Source organism: Nomascus leucogenys, chromosome 22a, assembly GCF_006542625.1.
Source record: "Nomascus leucogenys isolate Asia chromosome 22a, Asia_NLE_v1, whole genome shotgun sequence".
NCBI lineage: Eukaryota > Metazoa > Chordata > Mammalia > Primates > Hylobatidae > Nomascus > Nomascus leucogenys.
In genome coordinates this window covers 83,439,449-83,460,685 of record NC_044402.1, presented here as the reverse complement: position 1 = coordinate 83,460,685, position 21,237 = coordinate 83,439,449, and the positions used below count along the sequence as shown (strand labels likewise).

Here is a 21,237-nt window from a genome sequence, read left to right as displayed (position 1 = left end):
GGATTATTATGTAAATGTGTGAAATAGAACATGCTTACTTTTTCTCAGGGACCTAGGTTATTACTATTTCTACTCTGATTCATGTCTTACAAGTAACACATGTCCCCCAGTTTCAGAAAAGGTACTCATAAAAACAGATTTCTGGTGAAAATGCAATAAATTTTTTTTTTTTTTTTTTTGAGACACGGTCCTGCTTTGTCGCCCAGGCTGGAGTGCAGTGGAGCAATCTCAGCCCACTATAACCTCCACCTCCTGGTCTCAAGCAATCCTTCTGCTTCAGCCTCCCAAGTAGTTGGAACTACAGGGGCACAACCACCACATCTGGCTAACTTTTTGTATATTTTGTAGACATGGGGTCTTGCTATGTTGACCAGGCTGGTCTCAAACTTCTGGGCTCAAGTGATCCTCCCAGATTGGCCTCCCAAAGTGCTGGGATTACAGGCTTGAGCCACCACGCCCAGCCTCAAAATATTTTTTTTTTGAAGTTTCTAAAATGGATTCTTGCAAAATTCTGCTTTTATCTTGCAGCTAAAAAAACTGTTGATTTTTTATTTTGTTTTGTTTTGTTTTGTTTTAGTAACTGCCCTCACCTCCATACTTTTTAATCCCTTAAGAATCCTTGAGCACATAGTTATTTGATATGCAACAAAGGAAGGCACTGCTGACAGGTAGCAGGATTGGTACATAGCATGACTTCTTCAGTGATGATGTTGGACTCTGTTGAGTCATTTTTACTTTCTTGTTTGTGACCAGTTGTAACAAGTTTTGTATTTCTAATTCTGGATTTAGGGAAAATCTGGGACCAAGGAATGAGGTTTTTTCCTTGGGTCATGATGTTGAACTAAATGCCTCATATGCTTCAAAGCAAGCTGATTAAATGAAATTCAAAATGAATAAAAGCCATACCAGTTTTATAATTATAGCAGCCACTTGTTATCTAATGTGTGCCAGGTTATGTGTATTAATAGAGTTCCTCATTTAATTTCAGATTAAGCAAAGTATTTTTGAGCTGAAAGATTGTCTTATTTATCTATAATATAAATGCTTTCATTATTTCAAAAGTGTAACTCTCAAATGAAATTTGTTTCCCGTAGGTTTCTTAAGAGTACATGGAGGGGAATCTTTTATTTTTCTGGATGAAGAAAATAGTAGAAACTCCTTTCTTATTTTATTAACACATAAAAATTATTTGGCTCAGGAAACCTAAAAGGCAATGTAAGCGAATATTCAGGTGTATGTTAAAACTTTTCTAATTTTTTTCCAATATTTTTTAAACTTATTTTTTTTCTCTTTCCTATATTGTGTTACATCTAAAAGGTAGTTTGTGTTTTTTAAAACAGTAAAAATATTATCTGGCACAATAGTGTTATTATGGAATTAGCCTATTGCACATTTTAATGTAAAATTTTGGATTTGATTTCCAAATTAATGAGAAAATGATAAAACTTACTATCCTATATATGTTGAATTAGATCTTGAAGTCTTTAAGAATAGGGACATTGCTGGTGAGTAGAGTGCCACAAGAGTGATAGAGGGATTCTAGACTAGGACACGGGCTATTGTTGAAATAATTTGAACATTATGTTTTCCTATGTTAGAGGAATCTTTTATGTTATAGGTATTATTCCCTCTCCCAAGGAACATAGAATTATAAGATGTTATGTAAAACATTTTTTTTATTTAAGTAGCTTATAAAGTCACTCTAGGAAAGACAAAGCAACTCTAAGTGTGACAATCAACATTAAAATTGGTTCAGAGGCGTAGCAATAGAGCCTTTTAAAAATGTTTTATCCCTAGTGCCTGATACATAAGAGGCACTAAATAAATGTCCTATTAATGAATGGAACTACTTGATACACTCTAACATAACCAGCTTTCACTTGTATTCAAACATTGCCTTAGATTTATGTCAGGATCTGAACTTATCGATACTTTTTAAAAGTTATGGAGTTAATTTTAGCTAAAAAAAGATTGTACTTTTTAGTAGAACTATTCAAATATGTCGTATTAATGGTATTATTGAAAGTAACCCAGAAATAGAGCAAGAGTCTCAGCTCCTAAAAACATAAATGTGTTTTAGGGGTGGGGTGATGGAATTGGTGACAGGTGTAGGGAGGCCCTTGACACATGCGTGCACTGTGGTTTGGTAAGGACTTAGAAGGAAACGGTAGGCATATTTAACTCCTCCTGAACTTGTCTTTAAGAGGGCATTCCTTGTTTTGTCATGACTCCTATTAAGATAGTAACATACTGGTTAAGAGGATGGACTCTGGATTCAGTAAACCAGAATTTGAGTTCTGGTCTTTCCACTTATTAGCAGGATGATTTTGGGCAAATTATTTAACATCTTAAGGTATCATTGTTCTTTGTTTGTTTTTTGTTTGTTTTGTTTTTTTGAGACAGAGTCTCGCTCTGTTGCCCAGGCTGGAGTGCAGTGGCATGATCTTGGCTCACTGCAACCTCTGCCTCCAGGATTCAAGCGATTCTCCTGCCTCAGCTTCCCGAGTAGCCGGGATTACAGGTGCCTGCCACCATGCCTGGGTAATTTTCTATTTTTAGTAGAGATGGGTTTCACCATGCTGGCCAGGCTGGTCTCAAACTCCTGACCTCAGGCAATCCGTCCGCCTCAGCGTCCCAAAGTGCTGGATTACAGGCATGAGCCACCGCACCCGGCCAGGTATCATTATTTTTATTTCTAAAATGGTGATAATACCAATCTCAAGGAGTAGTTCATTGTTTCCTAAAGCACATAGTACAGTGTGTGACAAATTGCGCTTGAAGAATGGAAGCTGTTAACATTTACCTCTTTGACTTTTTGGTCAACTTTGCTGGGCTTTTCTTCTGGGTACCCTTTAAACGTGGGTATTCCTAAATGACTTCTCCCCCCTGTAGTGTATATGTATGAAAACACTTACTGCTGTGGCTTCAACTAAGTACATATACGATCTCCTATATTCTGTGCTCTAGATCAGTGTCCCCAACCCCCAGGCCACAGATAGGTACCAGTCCGTGGCCTGTTAGGAACCCGGCTGCCCAGCAGGAGGTGAGTGGTAGTACAGTAAGCTTCATTTGTATTTACAGCCACTCCCCATCACTCACATTACTGCCTGAGCTCTTTTTCCCATCATATCAGCAGTGGCATTAGATTCTCATAGGAGCGCAAACCCTATTGTGAACTGTGTACGCGAGGGATCTAGGTTGCGAGCTCCTTAGGAGAATCTAATGCCTGATGATCTGTCACTGTCTCCCATCACCCCCAGATGGGACCATGAAGTTGCAGGAAAGCAAGCTCAGGGCTTTCACTGCTTCTACATTATGATGAGTTGTGTAATCATTTCATTACATATTATAATGTAATAATAGAAATAAAGTGCTCAATAAATGTAATGTGCTTTAGTCACCCCAAACCATCCCCCACCCCTCCACCCCCGTACATGGAAAAATTGTCTTCCATGAAACTGGTCCCTGGTGCTAAAAAGGTTGGGGACTGCTGCTCTAGAACTGAATTCTAGCTACGCCTTTGGGCAGCTCTACAAGCTAAACAGAAAACTTTTTATCCAATATGGAACATGTGATTATCCTACCTTTTTTTTCTCTTTTGTGTTTCCCCCCTTGAGCTGTCACCATCCACTTGGTTATTTAAACTAGAACCTTCAGAATCCCTTTTGACTTGTAAAAAATATCAAACTAGTCATTTACGACTTGTCTGGGTTCCCCACTGTAATGTCATTTGAATTTATCCCCTTCAGGTCTACATTTCCTGCTGGGACAAATGCCATGTTAATCCAAACATTGATTTTTATGCCATCCAATCTCTCCTACTTTCGCCCTCCCTTCCTCTCTCCCTCCAACCTCCACCAGGGGAAGCAGAACAAAACAAAAAACAATCACTTTCTCTGAGGTACCCCACATCTGCATCTTCCTGGACCACGCACTCATCTTTGAATCCCTGTTGACTGGCATGTAGTAGGCCAACAAATAAGAGTTTGGTTTAGAAGGAATCACCTTACCGTAAAATAATGTAACTGGGAGTTGTAACAACATACTTCATCATGAATAAATATATATACCCTAATGGAAACTCAAAGGAATATTTGGTCCTGACCAATTAAACATTGCCAGGATTTAAAGAATTTTGATACAGTGAGAATTAACTGAAATGTCAATGTTCTTTTAAAAAGGTATCATCAGTATTGAGTTGTGAATGACTCTTAGACATGTAAAAGTCTTTAATTCTATCTTGAACAAACAATAAATAAAAGAACTCCTCAGGAGATGCAAGTAAGCCTTGCTTTGATATATTTGGAAAGTAATTGAAATAGGTCAAATAGTGGCAGGGAATTGCATCAGCACTGGTGACCTACCTAAAGTGATTTAAATTTTTTGTTTTTTATTTTGCCTAAAGAACATGAATACATGATAATGAATAGTCCAGAAGAATTTAGGATGAAAAGTGAATATCTCCTAGTTTACTTTTTCCCACCCTAGTCATATTCCTCAGAGGGAACTTCTATTTTTTGAATTTCTACAGGTTACTGCTAGAAATGTGCTTATTCCCTTATAACTTCAGTTACCAACTTTAGACAGTCTCTCTGCTATGCAGCAAAAGATGAGGATTTAGCTTGCTCAGTTTACTTCCCCTTACTTCCCCTCTCAAGCCTTTTTCCCAGTGTTTTTTGTTAGTATTTTTGGATCATTATTACTTCCTTTTTTAACTTTATTATAGTTTTTTTTTTAATATCCTCATCCTTGGTTATTTATCCATTTATCCTTTTGTTTTCATGTTGTCAAAATTGTTAATGCTTTTTTTTGGTTCTGTAATTATACAGTGTTCTGATACTATATTTATTATATGTTGCTTGAAAAAAATTAAATATTAGTAAAGGCCTAAGTGCTTGGTTTGCATTTCTTCATTCCGTTGTCACACTTGGGGCTGTAAGATGAATAATATATTTAGCCTTAAAGAGAAAAGGAATCTCTCTTCCTAAATTCTGTCATTTACTTAAAATTATTTTACAGTTTCATAGTTATACCATGACTTTCTGAAATTATAGTTATAAGCCTTTTTACTTTCTTTAAATTTATTTGGCCTGATAATCATGTCACCTTTTTATAATTTTTTTTTTTCCTGGTACCTACTCTCCTCTAACCTTCTGTCTTCTAACATCAATCTAGATAATTTGTAAAAGCCTGCTGTATAGCTTTCATTATGGATTATATTTTTGTCTTCAGTGTAATGATTTTACCTGTGCTTTTCCACTGAATTTTCGTGAGTTTGAGAATACCCTAAAGTTGCATATAGAATTTGTGTGTGAATGAATTATTAAACCTTTTTTCATATTCTCAAGGGTGGTTCTTATGATCCCAAAACACATCTATTTTAAAACATCTCCTTATCCTTTTTATATAATTACCTGTGGTTTCAGAATATTATTTTGTGCATCTTATGTGCTATATATTTTTGTCATACTAAACTATATTCATAACGTCTTCAACTCAAAGAGACTTTCTGCTTTCCTGGAAATGAGCCTGCCAATGAGCATTACACTAGGGTTCCATAGCATAGCCTTCAAGTATATACACTTCTGGCATCTGTAATCATTTTTCCATACTCTTCAAATTTCCTGAAGTTATATCTTGCCTCTAAGTGATAGTTTTTCAGCTTTCAAACAGTTGTTAGTCCGTTTGGCTGCAGTGGTGATTTTGATGCCCTTCATAGTAGCAGAGGACATTATCACTACCTAATCACCTATTGACCTTTAACTTTGGTTTCCTTGGTCATTTCTTTGGGGCCTTTAGCCACTTTTAACCTTGTACCTTTTAAGTACCTTTAGCATGTTATCTTCTCATTGTTTCTTCATGGCAGGTTCAGTACTACCTTTTGTCAGATGTAAAGTTAATTGCCAAGTAAAAGCTACAATGGAATAAATAACACATGTTGCAGAGTACTTAGTTTCTTTTATTCTTCCTAGTACTCATCTTGGCCAAGAATATTTTAAATAGGTACATTAATGGTCCCTGGCCAAGAGTATGCAGGCTAGTATACTATGTTAGTTCCCATTGTCTAGTGTAGGATAGAATGTAGAACCTAAGGAAAATATATTTGCTTGCTTTATTTTTTTTAAAGCAGTGTTGTATTTGGGGAAGTATGTTTATACTTTCATTGAACAAATGGCCATGTTTCTTTTGCCTCTGGACCTTTTTTTACTCTCTGGAATAGTCTGTCTTTCCCATGTTCTTTCGCTAGGCTAACTTGTCTTTCAGGTCTGTGCTTAGATGTCACCATTCAGAGAAGCTTTCCCTGACCTTTCCAAATTAGTTTAAGTTCTGCATATGTATGTTTCCATCACATTCTCCACTGATTATTCATTTATTTATATAAGTCCTTTATCGAGCACCTTCTATGAGCCAAGTTCTGTTCTGGAAGAAGATTCCAGCAGTGAACAAATAGAAGTCTCTGTTCTTATAGAGCTTACATTATGTTGAACAGAAATAAATAATGAACAAATAAGAATATAATACCAGGTAAAGAGTTCTAGGAAGAACAAAGCAGGGTAAACGCATAAGACTATTGCCTGGCAGATGCTAATTTACTTAGGGTGACCAGGAAAGGCCTTACTGAGAAGAAAGCATTAGGGCAGAGATCTGAAGATATGAGGAAGTGAATTTAGCTAGGGGAGGAGCATTCTGTGCTGAAGGAACCGCAGCTCCAAAGGCTCAGGTGGGTGTATGCCTGGCATGTTCAGAAACAAGGAGGGCATTATGAGCAGAGTAGATGATTGAAGGGGACGGTGGTAGGACATGAAGTGCCATTGGTTGTAATGAATAGACAGATCATATAGGGCTTTCTGGACCATAGTAAGGACCTTAGCTAATTACCCTGAGTGTGTTGAGATGCCATGGGAGGGGAGTAATAGGGGAATGAAGTGATATGACTGTGATCACTATGGCTACTCGGTAGAGAATAGTCTGCAGGAGAGCAAAGGTGAAAATAGGGAGAATAGTTAGGAAATTTGCCATCATTGAGATGAGAGCTGATGGTGGCTTGGACTAGGGTGGTTGAGGTGAGAAATGTTCAGATTCTGGATATATTTTTGAAGACAGAACCTATAGTATTTGCTGATGAATTGGGTGTTGGGTGTATGGACAGTGAGAAATAAGACTTGAAGGTTTTTGGCTTGAACACATGTCAAGATATAATGGAGTGAGAGAACAGGAGAAATAGGTTTGGGGTAGTGCAGTGGGAGTAGTACAGTGAATGCAGTGGGGGAAAAACCCAGTAGCTCAATATTAGACATGTTAAGTTTGAGAGGCTTACTGGAAATCTGAGTGCAGATATTAAATAGCCAATTGTTTATATGAATCTAGATCTCAGGTTAGGTTCAAGCTGTCAAGTTGAAGAAGATTATTGAGGGATTTGAGAGAGAGAGGAAGGAATGGAATAATCATCTAGGACAGTAGGAAAATGAATTGACGGAGAAATTTGAGTAGTATTACTCCTCAGTTATGGTCAATGATCACGAAATCAGGTTGAGATCAAAGTCAGCAAAGTATATGCTTTTCTGCTACTGTAAGTTTTATCAGAGAGTTATGAAAGAGAGGGGAAGGACAAGGCAGTAATTATAATGATGGGCCATTTAAAGTTAAGATGGATAAGAAAGTAGAGGGCCTGGGCACAGTGGCTCATGCCTGTAATCCCAGCACTTTGGGAGACTGAGGTGAGTGGATCACTTGAGGTCAGGAGTTCGAGACCAGCCTGACCAACATGGTGAAACCCTGTCTCTACTAAAGAATACAAAAAAAAAAAAAAAAAAAGCCAGGTGTGGTGGCATGCGCATGTTTTCCCAGCTACTTGGGGAGACTGAGGCACGAGAATCACTTGAACCTGGGAGGCGGAGGCTGCATTAAGCCGAGATCATGCCACTACACTCTGGGACAGAGTGAGACTCTGTCTTAAAAAAAAAAAAAAAAAAAGGCATAAGAGGATTAGAGTGAATGGATAGGAGGTCCCTCTGTGTTGAAAGGATTTGTGGAGGCAGAGTATTAGAGATTTTAAGTGGGAATTATTCTCCCAGTGATGCCACCTCACTTTGTCTCCAAATCTCCCAAGAACAACAGATGTCCAAAAAGGCCAGACAGAAGCCAGGATAATTTAAACATCAACTTTATTCCTGTTTACAGGCTTGAGAAAACTTAACATCAGCTGTCATGCCCTCTGTCAGTATGTATTCATGTACCAAAAATCATTCATGGGTACCTACTCAGTGCAGCCTCTCCTTTAACTTCCCTGTTTTGCTCAGCATTTTCACCACTCTTAGAAGCTCTGACCTTTCTTATTATGGTCTTTATCACACTAATATGTAGATTTTGTTTTTGTTGTTACCCTTTTCGTGTTATTGCCAGTTGGTGAAAACCTTTGTCTTATAGGGAACATGGGAATTGATCATAGTAGTTTTTACCATCTATAAACCTTGCACCTAGAAGTTAATCAGCTTCTAAAACTGGATATTTACCTTAAAAAGAACAAAAAAGCCAACCAAACCAGAAACAAAAAACAAAAAACAATTGGGAGTTTCCTGTACATCTATATACACATCCCTCACTAGACAATGAGCTTGTTTAGGGCAGGGTCAGTACTTTATTCATAGTTTTTCTCAGCTTCTCCCACAATGCCTGGTAATATAATAGGTTAAGATATTTGTTGTCTAAATGAATAATATGTTATTACAGTAACTCTTCACTTACCTGTACTTTTCATGTCACTTGCCTGTCTGAATCACATCTCAGAGTTAGGAAGAAAGCAGTTCCACTTCTGGGACTTATCCAAAGAGAAATGAAAATATGTCTACCCAAAGACATGTTCATAGCAGAATTTGTTGTTCATGATAGCCCCGAATTGGAAACAATTCAAATGCCTATTAACTGATGGATGAATAAACAAAATGTAGTGTGTACATTTAACAGAATACTATTCACCAATTAAAAGGAACAAACTACGATAAACGCTATAACATGAATAAGTGAAGCCAGATGTAAAAAGCTGCATATTGTCTGATTCTCTTTTATAGGAAATGTCTAGAAAAGGCAAGCTTATTGATACAGAGAGCAAATCGGTAGTTGATAAGGGCTTGGGAGTAACAGCAGGATTAACTGTAAATGGGCACAAAGGTTTGGGGTGATGGAAATGTTGTAAAGCTGGATAGAGTGAAGAGTTTCACAACTCTACTAAAATTATTTTTCACTTATGATGGGTAAATTTCATGGTAAGTAAACTGTACCTTAATAAAGCTGTAAAAAACCAAATGATTTTGAACAAGTAGAAACATATTCTAGAATAAATGAAGTTTATTCAGAGAAAAGCATTTTGGTTCTCCTATGACCAAACTTGTTGAGTCCAGTTAGGCAAAATTGTAACAAGTATATTTTCTAACACTGTACATTAAAAGGAACTCTCATCAGGAGCAAATGATAATTGACAGAGAAATAAAAACTCTTAAGTATAGCAGGCAAGGACCATTTAATGTCAGATTATCTTGTACAAGTCAGTAGCATCTGAGGCCATCTTGACATAAATAAATCTGTATAATTATCAATTACAATGATGACATCTAATCAGTAAGAAAAGCTTGATTTATGCCTGGTGTACTGGTTTTGAAAGTAAGTTAATCACATATTAGAAAGGTTTTAAAAAATTATTAAAATTGAACGTAAAGGAACTAACCTATTTATATTTCTATTCGTAATGGAAAATAGTGCCATTAAATGAGGTAAATTATATTATCATTAATGCAAGGTGATACCTTTTATACAAAAATGTTACACTTGACCAACCCCACTATACCACGGTATATAATTAGTGATTTTTGTAGTACTGATGATAAAATTAATTTCAAGTTTGTTTTAATTTGACCATCTATAGCCAGAATCTTAAATTTCCAAAAGTTTTATCTGAGGCACATTAATGTGCTCAGGTGGTGAAATAGAAATTATTTTAATCTGTATTGCTGAACTTGATATTAATTGTTTCAGTTACCTATTGCTGCATAACAAGTCACCTCTAAATTTCGTGGCTTAAAACGATGGCAGCTTGTTTCTTACGATTCTGTGGGTTGACTGGGCAGTTCCTCTGCTGGTCTCACTGGTTTTAGGTTACCGCAGTGCATTCCACTGGTGCATTCTGGGGGATGGGCCCAGCTGGAACAGCAGGGATGCTGAAGTGCCCTTTCTCTATGTGATAGATATCTCAGGCTTCTTCACATAACAGCATGTCAGGGCAGTGTTCCAAAAGAGCAAAATCAGAAGTTATAAGACCTTGCCCTAGACTTAGAAGTGACTCGTTGTTTCTGCTGCTTTCTATTGGTCAAAGCAAGTCACAAGGCCAGCCAAGATGGGAAGGGTGGGAAAATAGACAACAGCGCTTAATGGGAGAGGCAGTAGAGTTCTATTGCAAGGAGGCATGGACACAAATTTTAATTTTTTTTTTCTTTGCGTTTCAGTTCTTTAATAGAAAACTCTTTGTGCATTCCAGAATTAATTTAAACAGAAGACTAGCTATGTGAACTTAGAGAAATATAACCTTAATTATAAAGTGAAAGAGTTGAATTAGATTTTTTAGAAGTTTGTCTGTGTAATTGATTATAATTAAATACAAATGTTTTATTTAGCTTGTCCCTACACTACTTTTATGTCATTGTATAGCAACTTGAATGTTGAAGTGTATTGAAGAAGTGTTTCAAGTTTTGGAATCTCATAGACCCGGATTGGCATCTTACCCTTTTCTGGTCTGTTTCTGTATCTGGAAAATGAGGATTAAAATGTATTTTGATTGAGAAGATGAAAACCATCTGGAGATGGATGGTGCCGATGGTTGCACAGCAGTGCAAATGTGCTTAAAGCCACTGAACGGCACACTTTGAAAAGGTTAAAATGGTAAATTTTATGTTATGTCTATTTTACCACAATAAAAAAAGTAATGTACCTTGAAAAAGTATTAAGAGGATTCAATTTAGTATACATCTTAAACACTCAGTAATTCAGTAATGCATATTTTACTAGGCTAGTGTTAGGATAAACAACCTTGCTTGCTTGCTTCCTTCCTTCCCTCCTTCCCTTCCCTCCTTCCCCCTCCCCCTCTCCCCCTTTCTTCCTCCCCTCCTTTCCCCTCCCCTTGTTGCCCAGGCTGGAGTACAATGGCACAATCTTGGCTCACTGCAGCGTCCACCTCCCAGGTTCAAGTGATTCTCTTACCTCAGCCTCCAGAGTAGCTGGAACCACAGGTGGCTAACCTGCCATGCCCGGCTAATTTTTGTATTTTTAGTAGAGATGGAGTTTCACCATGTTGTCCAGGCTGGTCTTGAACTCCTGACCTCAGGTGGTCTGCCCACCTCGGCCTCCCAAAGTGCTGGGATTACAGGCATGATCCTCTGCACCTGGCCTGGAAACATTTTCCTAAAATGTATTTACTACCGTTTCCTCAGAAAAATGCATTTTTGAAATATTTACTGCCAGTAAAATCACTTTGTATATGAAAAAAGAAATATACTACAAAAGATTTTAAATAGGATTCTAAGGTTCTTTTAAAACATGACTGTTCTTTGTGTTAATTAGAATTTTTAGGTAATCTTAAGAGATTTGCTTATATTTGATATGTATATGTCAGTCTCTTTGGTTGCCACTCATTTCTTTTATGCTTTCCTATGCTGGAAGGACATAATGTGAAGTATTTTACCCAACTTTGGGGATTTTATTCAAGGGATTAAATCAATTTAGAAACTCATTTGAGACATGAATTTATACCTACTGTCAAATTCATTTATGACTAGCAATGAAATTTTAAAATTGGTAGTATCTACTCTCCCTCACTGAAGAGAAGTGAGGTGAGGGAGTAAGCTATGCTAAGAAATGTTGAAGAGCACCCCAGACATGAGAAAGAACAAATGCAAAGGCTCTGCGGTGGGAACATACTTGGCGAATGCAAACACAGCAGGAAGACCAATATGATAACTATACTGAGTGAGGGTGGAGGAGCATGAAAGAAGATGAGGTCTTAGAGATAGACAAGGGCTTTGATTTAGACTTTATTCTGAGACACTGGTAAAGATTTTGTATTTTATTCTAATTGTGAGGTGAAACTGTTGGAATTAAGAAATGATTTTTGTATTGAAATAATGTTAGACTTATAAAAAATTTGCAATAATAGTATAGAGAATTCTCCTATATTCTTCACGTGCTGTTAACATCTTGCATAACATCAGTGGAATCAGTTTTTTTAGGGTAGTGTGGTGCTTTAAAATGTTCACTGTGGCTGGGCGTGGTGGCTCATGCCTGTAATCCCAGCACTTTGGGAGGCCGAGGTGGGCGGATCACCTGAGGTTGGGAGTTCGAGGCCAGCCTGACCAACATGGAGAAACCCTGTCTCTACTAAAAATACAAAATTAGCTGAGTATGCTGGTGCATGCCTGTAATCCCAGCTACTCGGGAGGCTGAGGCAGGAGAATTGCTTGAACCTGGTAAGCGAAGGTTGCGGTGAGCCAAGATCGTGCCATTGCACTCCAGCCTGAGCAACAAGAGCCAAACTCCGTCTCAAAAAAAAAAAAAAAAAAAAAAAGAAAACAAAAATAAAAAACATTCACTGTGCTGCTGCTATGTGAAGAAGATTGAAGAGGCACGAGCAGAAGTACAGAGACCAGTTAGGATGCTACCGTAGGAGTCCACATGAGAGTTGATGACTAGGGTGGTAGCTGGGACAGTTTAGGCAGAGATTTACCCAAGTAGCATCTCAGTACACTCTTACTTTAAACAGCCTGGCCTAGAATATCATACTAAGAATTTGAACAAAGCATTCCTTGAAACCAAACTTCTGAATTTGTTTGTTTTTTAAGAGGAACAAAATACTAGCAAAACTTAGATTAAGGAAAATAATTTATGAATAAGCAGTTTTAATAACAATAGAAGGTAATAATTGAAATGAGTGAATAAAAACTATACCCATGTTCCTTTGTATTCTCTGTAGGCACTGATTCATTATGGTAATTTGCCATTGCTTTTTCTTTGGAAGAATGAAATACTTTAGGATTTAGAATAAATAATAAATTTCAATCAATTTTCTAGATACTTATATTTGTGTGGAAAATACTTCTTAATTGAACAAAGATTAATTACCAGGATTTTTCAGTATGGAGATAAGTTCTTTGCCATAAGCATGCCTGATATTTATCCTGTTTATTTACAGTTTTTACATATTTTACTTGAATATTTAGAATAATGACCAGCTAGAAAGTTTAAGGAAAGCATTATACAAATTCTTTGCTAAAATATTTGCATGTATCACATGAATATGCTTTTATAAGTATTAGTGTATTGAGGCCGGGTACAGTGGCTCATGCTTATAATAATCCCAGCACTTTGGGAGGCCGAGGCGGGAGGATCACCTAAGATTAGGAATTTGAGACCAGCCTGACCAACATGGTGAAACCTCGCCTCTACTAAAAATACAAAGAAATTAGCTGGATGTGTGGTGCCTGCCTGTAGTCCCAGCTACTTGGGAGGTTGAGGCAGAAGAATTGCTTGAACTCAGGAGGCAGAGATTGCAGTGAGCCGACATCACACCACTACACTCCAGCCTGGGCAATAGAACAAGACTCCATCTCAAAAATAAATAATTAAAATACTAGTGTAGTGAATAGAATCAGTTTTTTCTCACAGTAGTACTTTTCTAATGTTCTGCTGTATAACTTCAAACAACGTGTTACCTATGTTCTTAGGCCATTTTCTGCTTTTTATTTTCTATAAAACAATGAGATTGAATTAAGAAAACTTTGTTCTAGATATTAATAATTTTTGGTAGTATGCTCTCCCTCACTTTAGGAATTAAAATGTAGCATTTTTTGTAGTTGAAGCAAGAGAGTTGTAGACACTTTTGTTCTTCATTGTTGTAGTTGACCTCTTTCACCCTGGCTTTATGGAATTTATTTTCACTAAAATGGGGAACGTGATTGCATAGAGATACTGAGAGGATTGTGTGAGAGACCTGTAAAATGTTTGGAACAATCGATGACTGACACACAATATATGCTCAGTAAATATCAGCTCTTATTAGAAATACTATGGGTAATATTGGGGAATATTAAAGTTTTATTATACTTATTTTGAAGAAGTGATCTGCAAGCTTCCTTTGTTATTCACTTAATATTTAATGTACAGCTTCTGGCTGTGAGGCATTGCTACATATTCTTATGTACATTGTCTTGGTTAATTGTCCACATCAGCTTCCATTTTGATGAGGAGGGTGTTAGGCTAGAGATGTTAAGTCATTTAGCCATGGTTGCATAATAAAGTATGCTTTCTAGCATCACCTACCAAAACATATCATCTGACACTGATAGTCTTTGAAGTTTGTCATTATAATCTCTTATCTGATAGATGTTTGCATTGGATACTTCGTGTGTCCAGAACTGTATGGTATGGACTGGGGAAATTAAAACTTGAGTTTGGTAGACTAATTGTGCTGGAGATAGCTATAATAGAAGATAGAAAGTGATAGCTGCTGTTAGACATTGTACATGTTTAGAGGAGGGAAATGTTAGCATTTCAGGGAAGGAGTTCAATCAGGTGTGGTTTTCTGAAAATGGGATTAGCATTTAAACTAAGTGCTTTAGGAATAGTGGGGTTTGGACATGTTTAAATGGTGGGATTCTGACATTCCAGTAGAGGAAACAGTAAGAAAGCAAGAGGTGTGTATAGAAAATAGAGAATAGATTGTTTTGGCTACCAGATGTAGTGTGTGAATACATGTAGGGGAAATGTAGATTGGAAAAGTAAGTTAAGGCCAGATTGTGGAGGGCCTTGAAAGCTTGACTGTTTTGAATTTAGGTATCTAGTAGTTGTTTGATAAATGTTTGTAGCTAAGTAGAGTCTAGTTACATATGGCTTTGGGGGAAATAAAGTTGAATGAGAAATTTAGCCTATGAGATTTTATAAAAAAGGGAGACAATGGGCATGTAGAATGGTAGAAAGAACACTTTCAGAAGTAAAGAGATGAGATTTCCAATCTTGGCTCTGTCATTAAGTAGTTGTAACTTTAAGAAGGTTCTTTTAAGGTCTGTATGTCTTAGGTTCTTAATATGGAAAATGAGGTTTGTATTTAAGACCATTTAAGGCTCATAGTAAGATGGTGACCGTATTTATTTATTGTTCAGACTAGGACACTGAAGTTGGAAGGAAAGGGGACACAATTAGTAAAATTACACTAGGACAACTAAAATAAATTGGGATTATTAAGCCCAATATAAACCAAATTATACCCTTCATACCTTACTATTATGAATGTACTTTCACCTATTGCATTTTGAAACTCAAGTTTAAAGTACTGAAAAGCAGGAAAAAGGACTAAGGCATCAATTCTAAATGTTTAATGTTGTCGAATAAGGTAGTAAGTATTCACTTGATGTTTTTGGAGTAGTAATGATTAAAATGTGCATATAAACATGGAATCGTTCTGAAATAGATTATGTTATGCAAAATAGAGTCAGCTACTCTCATAGATGAAGCTAAAAATAGTCATTACAAGTATATATCTTAATTTGTCTTGTATTTAGGGGTAGTAATGAAATATTTCATTTGCAAATTTTTTTTTTTTTTTTTTTTTGAGATGGAGTCTCATCTCTGTCACCCAGGCTGGAGTGCAGTGGCTCGATCTAGGCTTACTGCAACCTCCTCCTCCCAAGTTCAAGCGATTCTCCTGTCTCAGCCTCCTGAGTAGCTGAGATTACAGGCATGCGCCACCACGCCCAGCTAATTTTTGTATTTTTAGTAGAGACGGGGTTTCACCATGTTGGTCAGGCTGGTCTCGAACTGCTGACCTCAGGTGATCCACCCATCTTGGCCTTCCAAAGTGCTGGGATTACAGGCTTGAGTGTGAATATTTTCTAGATAGAATTACTTCTTTAAATGTCTTCAGGGAGTGCAATATTTAGGGTGGTTTACCCTATAATAGTAGGGTCTACCAGACTGCTGTGCTGTTTTAAATAGGCTTTTCGTGGTTAAAATATATATATATATATTCCTCTGATGTTAGGCTCACTGCTGTAAATTTTCTGACTTATCATAGTGGTTCGGTACAATTATGTATGGATGCATCTTCCCCCTAATGTTCCTGAGTGTAATTCAGAACTATATGGAGGCCTCAGCATTGTATGGGCTTTGATAGCAAATCTGCTATTTTGAGCCACTTATATTTTCCAGTTTTCTCATGTTCTGAATAAACTTCTCACACATTTAATATGTGTTTACAACACATGGCTATCTTGTTAAAAGGCAGATTCAGATTCAGTAGATCTGAGGTAGGCCTGAGATTCTGCTTTTCTAGCAAGCTCCTAAATGATGTGGGAGTGGCTATTCAATAAACTACACTCAAGAGTGTCAAGGTGCTAGATCATTTACTGGAATTCTGAGAATCTTATAGGGCATTAAAAATAGCTAGATTCTTTTAGAAATTATATCAATAGTTGATTTTAAAAGAAAAATTGGGACTTTTGTAAATCTAATTATACAGTTGATTAAAATACTATTTGTCTTTCACATTTCCCTCTTTCATGTCTTAACTCTAGTTTTGCTTCTTTCTCATTTCTTTTTTGTTGTTGTGGTTTTTGCTTTTGTTTAATATATTATTGTGTTTTGTGGATCTGGTCAGGGAACCGTTACCGTATTTTATGTTTGTATCTACATTTTATTTTGCATGCGTAACGTGGCTTTACCTGGATGTTCTTTTTGGTAAGTTCCAAATTTATATAGCATATTGTTTTTTTGTAGTGTGAGTTGTAATGTTTTTCACCTTCTTTTCTCCCACTTCTAGTAATGTGATCATGCTCATGACTTGTTTTTAATTTTTTAAGAGTTCATTTGATACTTTTTTCCCTAACACTTTCAGATTTTCCTTAATAGTAGCGCAATTTGGTACTAATATGCTTTGATTTGTTTTATAGCCTCACACTGTCAGTTGCTGATCACTATTAGCAGTTGCCGTCTCGAGTACTTTGGTTTTTTAAAAAGCCGTAATCATCTAGAAATATTCTAAAAGCTTGTGCTTCCATATAGCAGTCATAAAAGAAGATAGTTTGTAGTAAAATTAAATACTTTTGTTCTCTATGAGCAATGCATTCTAATTTTGTTTTTACAGCAACAGCTTGCACAACTACAGAAAGAAAAATCAGAGATTCTGAAAAATCTGGCATTATATTACTTCACATTTGTAGATGTTATGGAATTTAAGGTATGTATTGTAATATATAATATTTAACATTTCAGAAGTAGATTTAAATGTTTATTAATTGTGTGAATTGCTGTGTCACTTGTAAATAATAAAATGGAAATTCTTCCAGAACTGAAGTTTAAACATACCTTATTTGTTTGTGTTTTATGAATTTAAACAGATTTATACAGATAAAAGATTAAAATGAGTATTTCTTTTCAGGACCATGTTTGTGAATTGCTGAATACTATTGACGTTTGCCAAGTCTTCTTTGATATTGTAAGTATCATTTTCAGAAAAATGTCCAATTATTCTGTTTCCAGAAGAGCTCAGGGGACCAATTTCTCTTCTTTAGCTAGATTATATAACTAGCATATAAAGTTTTAGTATTATTAATTTGGCTTGTTTTATAGCTTTTTAAAAAGTAAAGTATGTATTCTTTTTATTTGTTTTGATTGTCACTGGGTATAAGTCTTGTACATATTGGGAAATACACGTTAACTTTAGTATTTTATTTAATAAGCCCAATTTTGAAAAGTTAAGTGGATAATATTTTCTCTGTAAAAGGCATACTTGACGGACTCTTTCTTAGTATGATAATTTTTAGATAAAAGAAGTCAAAGTGAAAATTGTCTCCATTTACTTAATGGTGAACTTTAAAAAGAATAATTTTTTTCCTCTTTCGTGAGATTGACACCAGTGTTCCTTATTATTCTGGCTTTTATTCTTTTGAACTGTTACCAGTTTGAATATAGTGATCACAAGCTCTTTTTCTTTCATCCATAAAATTGTGTCAAACACAAAGCTGTTATCTGTAACTGTCAAATTTTAGATGTGCTTTTAGTGAAAGGAATTAGCATTTTAGAATGGGGATAAAATAAATACAGAAAATTATTAGCTCTCAGTAGCTTCTATGAAGATTTTGTGTGTGTTTAAAATTTTAAGAAATAGGAAGTAGTTGAACTTGATTTTTTTTTCTCCTAGACTGTAAACTTTGATTTAACAAAGAACTACTTAGATTTAATTATAACCTATACAACACTAATGATACTGCTGTCTCGAATTGAAGAAAGGAAGGCAATCATTGGATTATACAACTATGCCCATGAAATGACTCATGGAGCAAGGTAGATGTGCATTATAAAAGTCTTTCTAAAATGCTTGGTTTGATGGATTGCAACTCATTGAAATTTGATATGTCTGTTTTAAGTGACAGAGAATACCCACGCCTTGGCCAGATGATTGTGGATTATGAAAACCCTTTAAAGAAGATGATGGAAGAATTTGTACCCCATAGCAAGGTAAGAGGCAGTTGTTAGGCATATGAGAGAATGGGTATATAACATAGCATGAGGATGGATGGTTGGATAAAGGGATAATCTTCTTTTTGAAAAATACTATAATGGAATATAAGTAATAGTTATGTGTCTTTTATCTAATTATAGACAGAACTAATTAATGAGATTCAGAATAGTATATAGAGACTCAAGAATATATTGATTGATTTCATTATAGTTTTTTAGATTTTAATATAGCACTAAACAATAGGATTTACTATATGGTATTTGAGAGGGTCTGTTCTCACACTAATGGGTTTTAATAGAAATTCTGCAAATTATAGTATAATATTTGTCGAATTACTTAACTAACCTCACGATACCTCAGTTTTCTTATCAGTAAAAATGGAATAATAATAGCACTTATTTCATATGGTTCTTATGAGAATTAAATGAATTCATTAAAAAGTACAGTGTTTGATAAATTTTAACTTTATTATAGTCTCTTAAAAAATGACAGGGGTTTTATGAAAATGATTTGAAATGACTATCTTTTAAGAGATATTAAAAATAGTTCTTAATGAAATAATTTTGGTTGTAAGTAGTCTTGTCATTATGGATTCTCTGCAGAAGGGCTGATTCACAGAATGGTAGTTTCTGAACACTTCAAGGAAATTCATAGGTATCTCATCCAGTCTCATTATTTATAGCTAAGGATTAAGGTCTGGAGCAGTATCATGACAAGGTAAGTCATTTGGTAACAATAGTGGCAAAACTAGAACTGAAGCCCAGGATACTAGAATCTTGGTCTACATTGTTCTCTTTGAATCATGAAAGTTAAATGATTTACCTTGTGTGAGTTTGTGCTTTTTTCTTTTTCTTTTTTTTTTGAGATGGAGTCTCGCTCTGTTGCCCAGGCTGGAGTGCAGTGGCGCAGTCTCGGCTCACTGCAACCTCTGCCTCCCGGGTTCACGCCATTCTCCTGCCTCAGCCTCTCCGAGTAGCTGGGACTACAGGCTCCCGCCACCACGCCCAGCTAATTTTTTGTATTTTTAGTAGAGATGGGGTTTCACCGTGGTCTAGATCTCCTGACCTCGTGATCTGCCCGCCTCGGCCTCCCAAAGTGCTGGGATTACAAGCATGAGCCACCGCGCCCGGCCACTTTTTTCTTTCTTTGAGGCAGCGTCTCGCTCTGTCGCCCCAGCTGGAATGCAGTGGTGCAATCTCAGCTCACTGCAACTTCCGCCTCCCGGGCTTGTGATTCTCCTGCCCCTGCCTCGAGAGTAGCTGGGATTACAGGCATGCACTACCACGGCTGGCTAATTTGTTGTATTTTTAGTAGTGACAGGGTTTCGTCATATTTCCCAGGCTGGTCTCAAACTCCTGAGCTCAGGCAATCCACCCACCTCAGCTTGCTGAAGTGCTAGGATTACAGGCATGAGCCACTGCGCCTGGCCACTGTGCTTTTTTCTTGACATACAGTTAGCACCAATAATTTTCTTTGAATTTTTTTACTCCCATGAAAATTCTGAATAATTTTTTCCAGATTTGCATAGCTGCATTATACACAAATTTATATAGGTTTTCTGTCTTGGAACTGGTTGAATCATTAGTCTGTAAGAAGCTAGTAGATGGCATCAGTTTTGAAATTTAAAAAAATCAGCATTTTAGTTGGAAGTATCAGAATTCCTCAAAATGCTGCACATATTATGGTCATCTCCTATCTCTAATATCAGTAGTGGTTTTTCCCCACCCGGAACTGTCTTTTCTATTCCTCTCCTCTTTTCTCTGTGGATCTGTTTAGGATTTTTCCCTAATCATGTATGGTCTTGTTTTTATTTAGCTATTTTAGATTTGGTTCTTTCTCCACTTAGGTGTTGAAAATTTCCTTGACAGCCTCTTGAAAATTCCAAGCTAGGCTCTCAGCTATCTTTTTAAGTTCTATATAGTCATTAGCACATTAACATATTCAGTATATAGTAGGTTATTGATAATTACATAGGATAATACATTCAAATTTAGACCACTTATTTTCCAATCTTGATTTTTTTCTAATATTCCATGATACCTTAGAATTTTTATAAAACACTATTGTTTGTTTGCCAGGGTTTGTTTTTCTGTTTCTTGTTTAGATTCATGGGGTACGTGTTCAGGTTTGTTAAATGAGTATATTGTGTGATGCTGGGTTTGGGCTTCTAATGATCCCGTTTTCAAAGTAGTGAACATGGTACCCAATAGGTAGTTTTTCAGTTCTTATCCCCCTCCTTCCCACTTTTGGAGTCCCCAGTGTCTGTTGTTTCTTTGTGTCCATGTGTACCCAATGTTTAGCTTCCCCTTATAAGTGAGTACAATCAGTATTTGGTTTTCCGTTTCTGCATTAAATCGCTTTTGATAATGGCCTCCAGTTCCATCCATGTTGCTGCGGAAAGACATGATTTTGTTCCTTTTTATGGCTGCATAGTGTTCCATTGTGCATATATACCACACTCTCTTTATCCAGTCCAGTGTTGATGGGCACCTAGGTTGATTCCATGTCTTTGCTATTGTGAATAGAGCTGCAGTGAACATACGAGTGCAAGTGTGTTTTTGGTAGAACAGTTTATTTTCCTTTGAGCATCTACCCAGTAATGAAATTGCTGGGTTGAATGGTAATTCTATTTTTGGTTCTTTCAGAAGTCATCAAACTGCTTTCCACAGGGTTTGAATTAATTT

General features: G+C 36.4%; 1 protein-coding gene across 4 annotated transcripts in view; it reads left to right on the top strand.

Annotated features, from left to right (window-relative positions):
- The window catches only part of NCKAP1 (NCK associated protein 1), a 117,918-nt gene that overhangs the window by 18,445 nt on the left and 78,236 nt on the right, over positions 1 to 21,237 (top strand). For 2 of the 4 annotated variants that reach the window (XM_003253818.3, XM_003253817.3), the window contains 4 exons: positions 17,177 to 17,269; positions 17,471 to 17,527; positions 18,233 to 18,375; positions 18,459 to 18,549. In XM_003253818.3, coding sequence (XP_003253866.1) covers positions 17,177 to 17,269; positions 17,471 to 17,527; positions 18,233 to 18,375; positions 18,459 to 18,549 — 384 coding nt within the window. The remainder of the gene's footprint in view (positions 1 to 17,176; positions 17,270 to 17,470; positions 17,528 to 18,232; positions 18,376 to 18,458; positions 18,550 to 21,237) is intronic. The other 2 variants (XM_030804257.1, XM_030804258.1) reach the window with 1 other exon arrangement.